This window comes from Solanum pennellii, chromosome 3 (genome assembly GCF_001406875.1).
Source record: "Solanum pennellii chromosome 3, SPENNV200".
Classification (NCBI taxonomy): Eukaryota; Viridiplantae; Streptophyta; class Magnoliopsida; order Solanales; family Solanaceae; genus Solanum; species Solanum pennellii.
In genome coordinates, this window is record NC_028639.1 from 8,364,713 (window position 1) to 8,374,987 (window position 10,275).

The following is a 10,275-nucleotide window of genomic DNA, read 5'->3' on the forward strand; positions in this document are numbered from 1 at the left end:
CATAGTGAGAAAGTCATTGGTCGATGAAAAGAGGAAAAAAGGTGGGTCCTACTCCCGTACTCTTGGATTGGACTATTCTGGAAAGTATTTCCTTTTATTGCTATTATTCCAATTTCCTTTTTATGAATATCAAACCCCACTACCAATAATTATTTTCTTTCTCCATTTCTAATTTACCTTTATTATTTACCCAAATGGTAAAAACAACATAAAAAACAATTCTACTGCAACTTCCTAAAATAAATCCAGCAGTCAACCGGAAAATCTAATAAGTTTTTCGTCTCAAAATATTTGTTGTGTTTTTTATTTATATTTCTTTAATCATGAAGGGTGTTTAACTATACTTTTCAAATGAAGAGAAGTAGTTGAGAGTCGATATTTTTTATTATAAGGATGATAATTATTTTGAGAGTATTAAATGTAATTTTACAATGGAGTCTAGGGAGCACCGTAATAAAAGAGAATAATTTTGGAGATTATGTTTGTTTTTGTGTTTGAATTTAATGATATTACAATATGAGAATAATTTTAAATTAAAAAGGAAGATTTACTCGATAATTGAGAAAAATATCGAACAACTGTCTACTCATATCATGTTGGAGCTAATAAGAAGATCAAATACCGATAACTAATTAAAGAACGAATGAATAAAACACGTAACATATAGTAAAATTAATTAAACATGAATAATATAAAGACAAAATTTAACATTTTTTCTTAAACAAGAAATGATAATTACAATAGCTAATAAAATTAATTAGGTAATAAGTCATGTATCAAAGTCTTGGTGCTTTCAATTTTCCATAAAAAGGAAGTACAAAAAAATGTAAAAAGGAAATAAAAGGAGATGCTTTTCGATTTGGTTAACGTCGTAAAGTTGCGTAAGAAAGAGATGCTTCTTTCTTTCTTTTTCTTTCTTTTTTTGTTATATATTTCAATTATATTTAATTTTTTAACTTTTAGATTCATTGGCCTACAAGAAAAATATAAAAAAAGTATTGTATAAAGAGTTTTCCTTTCATCAAAGAGTATAAAGACAAATCCTTTTCAATGTACCAAAAAAGAAAGATGAATTTAGAGTCATAAATACTAATTAGTACATTAGTATATGTAGAGAAATAGAAAATTGGGTCTAAGAAACAAGAGGAGAAGTATATAAGAATGACTAATTAAGTGAGTTGAAGAATCGAATGTCCATTTCTAAAAAAATAATTATATAGTTTGTTATATAATTTTAATTCAAATTTTGTATCTTATCTTTGGTCGTAATTTTATCCATGTAATTTTTATTTATTTTACATGGCTTATTTTTTAAATTTATTTTTTAAAAAATATAAATTTTAATTTTAATTTCTACATCTTATATAACATATTTAAAATTATATGATTCAAAAAAGATATTGATATATTATACAAATAAATTTTTTTTTAAAAAAAATCTATCCCGTTAAAGTAAGACACATAAAATAAAACATGAATAATACTTGTCAGTGGTCACACATGACAAAAATATTTTCCTTTTAAAAAAAACCCATACACATAAAATAAATCACGTTTTAGTATAATATCCTACAAATTACCTACATTCAATGAACTTAACCGAAAAATATTAAGAGAATTTCGAATGTAAAACTCTTTGAAAACTCTACAATTTAAAGATCCGAAACTCATTCAACTTGATCAGATACGATGTTAGAAAAAGAACAAATAAAGTTGAGTTGGATAATAGGGATCTAGAAACTATGGGTGGGGTGGCGGTAGGGGTGGGGGTGTATTTAACGTTGGTATAAGCTGCTTTAGGCTTATTCTTCCGAAACTAGCCTCATCTATATCTGTATTTGGGCAACTAAATAGGTGAAATAGCACAAACAAGATCTAGTAAAATACTAAGTAGACATCACATATCCATCATCTCTCTCTTAATTTTTTTTTTCTTTCCCCAACAGCTTCAACTTCTCTATAAGTCATAACTTCCATCTTCTTTCAATTTACACCAAAAAGAAAAAAAAGTTCATTCTTTTCTTCATTTCACACATCAATATAGGTCAGGTTGCAACCAAATATCGAAAAATAAACTCATTCTGATTCTATCGACAAAAGAAATGTGGAATTTAAATGATTCCCCTGATCAAACAATGGAGTATGAATCCGATGAAGGTATAACGGTCAGATCGGAATCAAATTCAATTTCATCCGCTCTACTTGTTGTAGAAGACGGTAATTCATCAGAAGAAGACGGTGAAAAAGGTAAAAAAAAGAAAAGTAATGATACACCAGGTAAAATATTCGGTTTTTCGATTAAAGACCACAATTTGGAATCGCCGGTAGTCACCCGGCAATTTTTTCCGGTAGATAATGAGTCTACCAATTTTCCAAGGGCACAATGGGCTGGAATTAAATTTTGTGAATCGGAACCGCCACTTGTCACCGGATTAGTGGGTAACAAAATTGACGTGTTACAACAACAGCCAATTAAAAAAAGCCGTCGTGGACCACGTTCAAGAAGTTCACAGTACCGTGGTGTTACCTTTTACCGGAGGACTGGCCGGTGGGAATCTCATATATGGTTTGTGTTACTTTTCAATTGATATAATTCAACTTTTTTTTTTTTTTTGAAAATGTTGTTTAATTGAAATTAATATTTTTTGTTTTTAATTTGATTTTAGGGATTGTGGGAAACAAGTGTATTTAGGTATGTTTAATTTATTTCATTTTAAATATTATTTATTGTTACGGATAACCTTGAATATAATTAAGTTGAATATCATATGGTGTAGGTGGATTTGATACAGCACATGCAGCAGCTCGGTGAGCTTTTTAATTCTTTACTTGTACCTTTTTAATTTTCGATTATTTGAAATGATGAAAGTTATATTGACTTTTCTGAAATAAATATTTTGATTTTTATTTCATGGTACATTTTTTAAAAGATATTGCGGAGAGACTCAAGGTTTTGGAATGTGTGATACAGTGCATATGATAGGGCAGCAATCAAATTTCGGGGAGCGGAGGCGGATATAAACTTTACCTCGGAAGATTATGAAGATGACTTAAAACAGGTAAGTCATGTATTTAAAATTTAAATTTTTTAAAGATATTATTAATATTGATAAAAGAAAAATCATAAGCTCCTATATATGTAATTATAATTTCACAAATAATCACTTAATTATTATTATTATTATCTCAAATCGTTTTTCTTCTTGATTCTAAATTTCTTCGACAAGTAAAAAAATGATTTTTTGAGACAAGACGTTAAAAAAGCATCAAGATTTGTTTTTGTTGTGTGTATCTGATTGGGGTACTTCACTTTCACTATTTGGCTTTTCATAAACAGTTGTTTTTGTTTCACATTTGTTGGTGTCAATATTTAGTTGGAATATATAAGATTTTGACATTTTATTATTGTTAGTGCATAATTTGTTTTATTTATTTTTTTGGTGTATCAGATGAGCAATTTAACCAAAGAAGAATTTGTGCATGTACTAAGGAGACAAAGTACTGGTTTTCCAAGAGGAAGTTCCAAGTATAGAGGAGTCACTTTGCATAAATGTGGTAGATGGGAAGCTAGAATGGGACAATTCTTAGGCAAAAAGTAAATAATTATTCTCATTTTATTCTCAACTATTATTGAATAAATGTTTCATAATTTTTTTAAGTTTTTATTTGGAACAGGTATGTTTATTTAGGCCTATTTGATACTGAAGTTGAAGCTGCCAGGTGTGTTATTTGCAGTGTGAATTTATTCTTTATAATTTCCATAATTTAATTAGTTACATTGATAGGAGAGAGTTACTCGAATAATAAACACTTCACAATTTCAATCCAAAAGATGGGAGCTTCCGAGAGGGGTAAAGGAAAAAAATATTTTAGTTGCCTTTTTTGCACTAAAACTACTCCCTTTTGTCCCAAATTATTTGGCATGTTTGCTTTTACAAAAGTTTATTTGGTTCATTTTCGAAGTTAAATTTATTTGACATGTTTGCTTTTACAAAAGTTCATTTCGTTCATTTTCAAAGTTAAATTGAATTAAAATAATTCATTATTTTTGTGATATTTAAAATTTTGATATTTAAAAATTGTATGATAAATAATACTTACTATTTATAATATAAGTTGCAACTTTCTCATGTTAATTTGATAAATATATATGTTTGTATAAATATTTGTTGAAGCTGACATAATTTGGGTTTCGAAAAGTGAAACAATATAACATAAGTAATTTATTGGAGAAGGTGAAGGCTTTAAATATTTTTAACACACTTTTATCTTTCTTCTTTTAACAGAGCTTATGATAAAGCTGCTATCAAGTGTAATGGAAAAGATGCAGTTACCAACTTTGATCGTAGCATTTATGAAAATGAACTTAACTCAACTGGTAAAATTACATTATTCTTTAATTTATTTGTTTTCTATCTGGTCGAGGTTTATAATGTAATATTAGTATATATAAATTAAATCTAAGTAACATTGGTAAATGTGCATTTTTTTTCCCTTCAGAATGTACTGATAATGCAACGGACCACAATCTTGACTTAAGCTTAGGAGGTTCAAGCCAAGAAATGGGGGACAATAGGGGTCAAAATTCTTCATCTAATTTGCAATTGGATGGCCATTGGGGCAACCAAGGGTCATCAAGGCATAATAATAAGGTACATACAAATTATCTATGGTAATTTTCGAAAATTCTTGTTTTGAATTATTTATTATTTTAAAAATTTATATATGATAGAATTTTTTTTATTTTATCCTTGATAATAACGTTCTTGAAAACTGCAAATACTTCAATAAATGTGTTTAATAAAAAGAAATTATTATCTTAAGAAATGGTAAAATATTTAATAAAATATCTCTCTTAATTAATGTTTTTATATAAGAGTATGTAAAAGAAAAACATGACAAATAATTTGAGACAAAAGGAGTACATAATATTGCTTACCTTACTTCCTTGCACCTATCTAAAATACATAGTTTAGATGATTGGTAACTTCTTTATTTTTGTCATTTCAAACTTAATTTGCATCTTGTCTAATGTTTATACATGATTTTTTCTTCTCTTAAAATATAGTATATATTGAAATCGAGTATCCTCATGTTTTAAATTTCATTTAGCCATGTAGCCAAATCAATTTTGATGGCCAAAAAAGAAGTGGATATAATGAGAGTGAAACATTACAACTCTTAAGCCAAACGCACCTTAATTCGTCAGGCAGAGTGCAACCAAAAATTAATGAATTGCAAAGGTTTGGCCAATTTATTAGAGATGGTGAAACACATGTGGTTCAAGCCTATCCCCGGCAATTCAATTCATATCAAGTGAGTTTTCATTTTCTTATAATAATGTTGTTTAAATATTTTTTTGTTGCTATACAAATTGTTGGTATAAAACATATAATATAACATGAGATAAATATAATTTTAAAGAAAACTTATATTATTATAATAACATATGTATTATAAAAAGAACGGTGTATTTGGATTTTATGCATCCCATGTTTTTTTCTTTTTTAACTTGTCCATATTATTATAAAAATACAATTTTTGTTCATTTTACCAAAAAATAAATGTCATTTTAACTAATAAAAATAAGTGTTATTTTAAGAAACCAATTAGTAGGTGTCTGGACATTAAGAAAAATATTACTTGAGGATAAGAAAAATTTTTAAAATAGTTGAAAAAAGATATTTAGAAATTTTTATTAAGAAGAAAAAAAAATCTCTTGAGTATTGAATTGAGAAAAAAATTCTCTTGAAAATTTTGGAAAATCACTTTTTAAATTTTGATATCATCCTCAACTTTTTTTAAATAATCAACTCAATGAATAACCAAGGCAGGCCCTAAAATGTAATTAATTAATTTGTTAAGATTTATCCTTACAATTTATTAAATTTCTCCACAATTGGTACTCATTTTGAGAAGGAATAAACGGATTATTGACCCTAATATTACTTAGTACTATTAAATAATATTTCTTTTTATGAATGTATGAAAACCTTAAACCATATTTAAAAATGATTTGATACAAATTATTGTACACCTTTGTGATCAAATCAACTAAAGAGAATGTGAAAAAAATATTTTGATTTGAATTCGATATAATTATTGAATTTTGCAATCAAATTTAATTACTTAATTATATTATGTATCAACGAACAGGTTCAGACTCCGAGCAGCAACAATGTAGGCCAAATTGGTGGAACAAGTAATTCTCAAAATAATTATGAGATAATTGCAACTGCTGCAGCATCATCAGGATTCCCCCAGCAGATAATAAGGACTCAAAATAATGGCTTCCATCATAATTTTATGAGACCTTCTTGACCATTGATTAATTTCTTCATGTTCTTTTATTAGTCTTTGTAAAGAGTAAAATTAATTAATGTTGAGATTATAATTAGTATTCTCAAAACATAAACAAACAGATTATATTGGTAGTATATATATGTTGGGAGGAAATTCCAACTCTTTGGAAAAGTTAAGTGTAACCTTTTTTTTTTTTGGTTAAATTATTATTATTATTGGGACAATGTAATTTAAATTTTTGGGATTCAATTTCGCGCCTTGAATTAAATTTAGCAGACGTTTGATCACAAAATTTAAATATCTTTTTATCTTATTTAAAATTTATAAAATTTGAAGTTGATGGTAGAAGTTTATTTGATTATAATTTTTGCAAAGGAGAGATAGAAGATAACACTTTATTTTTTGAAAAAAAATGATAAAAAAAATGTCCATAAATTATATTAAATTAAATAAAAATATCATCCGTTTATTTTTTTATGAAAAGGTATCTTTGCTGTTAGTATTTTGGTCCAAACTACATCTATTGTTACTTTTAGGTTAAAAAAATGCTCATCTTTATAAACATATCATCTATTCTCTTCTAAACACATTCTTTTCATAAAATGTCGTAATTCATCATTAATTTTTATATATATATGATCATAGTTATTTATCATTAATTAATTTTCGTTCAGATAAGGATGAAGTTTATCTCTTAATAAAATAGGAAATATTTTGATTTCTTAATATTTTTCAAATTAAAGAATAATAACTATTTGTCAATATAATCCTTGACTTTAAAGTTAAAGATACAATTATCATAATGTCACAACATTTTTAAAAAATTGTTACATTGCTTCAAAGTTCAAGTCACAAAATATGTTATTGTTGAACCTTTTTCGTATTTACTTTAAATTTGAGGAATTTATTAGAATTATTTATCCTACAATTTGGAAAAGATTAAAAATAAAAAGAAATATTTTATAAGAATTTATTTTATCATTATCATTAATAAAAATCAATGATGAGAGTGCTATGATTTTATTGTATTCATAAAAGGATATTGAAAAGAAAAAAGTTTATTTTCCACTTTAATTAGAAAATAATGTGTTTAAAAGAAAATACAGTAGAAATATTTTTAGATCTAAATATTAATGATATGCACATTTTGAACCGATGTATTAACAGCGAAACATTTTAAATAAACTATTAACAATAACATTTTTATCAAATTTCAAATATTTAAAAATATTTCTCATCATTTCCTATTTATTTAATTTTATAAGTACTCTTCCTTCCACTTTTAATTCACTTTCTGTGCCTCTCGAAAGTCAAATTTAACTAATTTTCAAAATTTAATTAAATTACATTGATTCAATATTTTAAATAAAAAATTTAAATATTAAAAAATATATAAAAAAATACTATAAAGTGCAATCTTTTGCATATCAATATGATAAAAATATATCGTAAAATATTAATTAAAGATCTTATTATTTGACTCTAATTATGACCGATTAAGGGGTAATGAGCAGATGAAACAAGTAGTATACCAAAAGAATCTTTTGGTAAGTACAAAAGATGCACACTAAATTCTCTAACACTTCTAAGAACCTTTTCAATGACTAGCAAGTGATTGATTTATTATAAGTAAAAACCTTAAAATGTAGAAAGTACAACATTAATGAGGAAGGGCAACAATAATAGTGTTTCAAAAATAATAAAAATAAATTATAATTGAAATTTATCAATTTGTCCATATATATCCACATACTTTTATAGCTACTAAATTTGTGATGGACATATTTGAAAATACAATCTTAAAATTGCTTTTGGCATATGTTAAAAAATTGTAAAAATATATCCTTAAAGTATTTAAAATTTAATATGCATATCAATCGTCAATAAGTTAGCTTATATATATTACTAATTGTTGTAAATATGTTCTTAATTTAACTAGAGTCAGCCTTAATTAATGATTTCAATTTTACATAATTTATAAATTATTTAATTCCTTTTATCGCTTATTAATCACATAATTAAATTATTTACATATTTGAATTAACTATCGAACGATAAAATACATACATTTAATTTCTAATAGTGTACAATGAAATATCACAGTCATGACTAAAGGCAGTCAGACATGGCTATTATGGTGAGAGGGACTTAACCTAAACCCTAAAGGACAACATAATTAAAAATGTATTTAATTTAATTGTACTACATCTTTCCCCTAATAGTATTTTCCACTCAGAATATTGTACTAGGTAAGAGAAAAAAATATCTTGATGATATGCTTAAAACCCTAAATCATCATTAAGATTAAATTAATTAATTAATGGATCCAGATGTGAAACATTGATTTTCCCAACTTCCAATTTGATGATTATAAAAATAAGGTGCATTTTCATCATCTAGGGCGTCATCATCGATTTTAATATATAAACACAAATATGATAATCCTTACTTTTTTGTTTATTTATGTTATATTATAGTCCTATGATTATGAATTGGTTAAACAGTATTGTCATTTAATAATAATATAATATATATTATAAAATAAGATATGAAAAGGCTTCTATGTTATTCGTTAAGTTTTTAATAAATTCAGAATATATGAGAGTGGTGGGGTGAGAGAATAGAGTCAAAAGAATCACACCTTTATTCCTTTTAATTAATAAATAAAATATTCATAACTAAAAATTAACAACTTAAATAATTATTATTTATTAATAGTTAGGTAAATAGATTTTTTTAGCCCTCTTTCGATGTTTGTTTGAGGATCTATGTTAATATTTTGAAAAGAAAATGCTCGCCTTTTGTTAAAAAAAATTATTAGCTATAAGAAAAGATTAGCAATGATATTAGTAAATATTTTAGTGATTTGCAAAAATTGTTTGATTAATGAATATTGTTAGGTATGCACTAATTCTAGTTGCTTCTATGTTGATTGGTGATTAGGTTGACTTATTTTATTCGTAATGATTTATAAAAAAATTATTGTGGTCCAAATCATTTCACTTCTTCAATAAGAGATACTTCTTCAACGTTCTATGTATTAAAAAAAATATAGTATTTTTTTTAGTGCACAAGATCTCTAAAGGATCAATCAGTTCAATTTATGAATTTATTTATTTAAGAAATTGAATAGCAGGACAACAATTTATGTATATTGAATAAAATTTAGAATAGCAGGACAACAATTTATGTATATTGAATAAAATTTAACTCTTTTTTTAAATTGTGTATGAATAAATATTTTAAATTTGTATAAAAGAAAATAAATAGACATACATATTTTACGTAACATAACACATATAAGACATCATATAGGATATAAAATTATTACATAGGATAAATATATTTATTTATTAATTTTATACACATTTAAGTGGCTACTTAATCATATCTAAAATTAAAAAATATAAATATAATTAATATCAAATTAAAAAATATATTTATATATTATGTTTATATTAAATCCCTTAAACTTATTTCAAATTTGCAAGACACCTAAATTCTGCGGGTGCTTAATGATATTGTCACGATCCAAAACGGGTCGTGATGGCACCCACACTTACCTCCTTAGGTGGGCGAACCAACACATCTACACCCCAACATATACCAATAGTTCAACTATAAATAATATAAATAATGCGGAAGCTCCAAAAGATACTAAGCAACCAATTTAAATAAGTTTCTAAAGTTTAATACTTATCATCCCAAAATCTGATAGTCATCACATCAAGGACATATAATCTCCAATACTAAGTCTAAGAATATCGAATACACTAAAATAAAGAATAAAATGGTATGTGTCCGAAAGTATAGGACATCATGTCGTGACCGAGAGAATCCAACACGAGCTTGAATGGATAGCTCACCCTGTAACTTGGTATGCGGGAGGCTGGCTAGAGCTGAGGGAAATCAGAGGTCATAGGTACACTCGCTGCATTTCATAAAAGGAAAACAAAGAAGAAAACAAGTAGG

At 25.9% G+C, this 10,275-nt stretch overlaps 1 protein-coding gene across 1 annotated transcript; it reads left to right on the forward strand.

Moving 5' to 3' along the window:
• The first annotated feature begins 1,755 nt into the window (after positions 1–1,755).
• On the forward strand, positions 1,756–6,468 carry LOC107012745 (AP2-like ethylene-responsive transcription factor TOE3). The gene is made up of 10 exons (XM_015212663.2): positions 1,756–2,566; positions 2,667–2,692; positions 2,778–2,808; positions 2,972–3,059; positions 3,450–3,595; positions 3,676–3,720; positions 4,287–4,378; positions 4,501–4,652; positions 5,113–5,316; positions 6,157–6,468. Exons 1-10 carry the CDS (start codon positions 2,103–2,105, stop codon positions 6,319–6,321), a joined length of 1,413 nt encoding a protein of 470 aa, XP_015068149.1. The 5' UTR covers positions 1,756–2,102; the 3' UTR covers positions 6,322–6,468.
• The last annotated feature ends 3,807 nt before the right edge of the window (positions 6,469–10,275 follow it).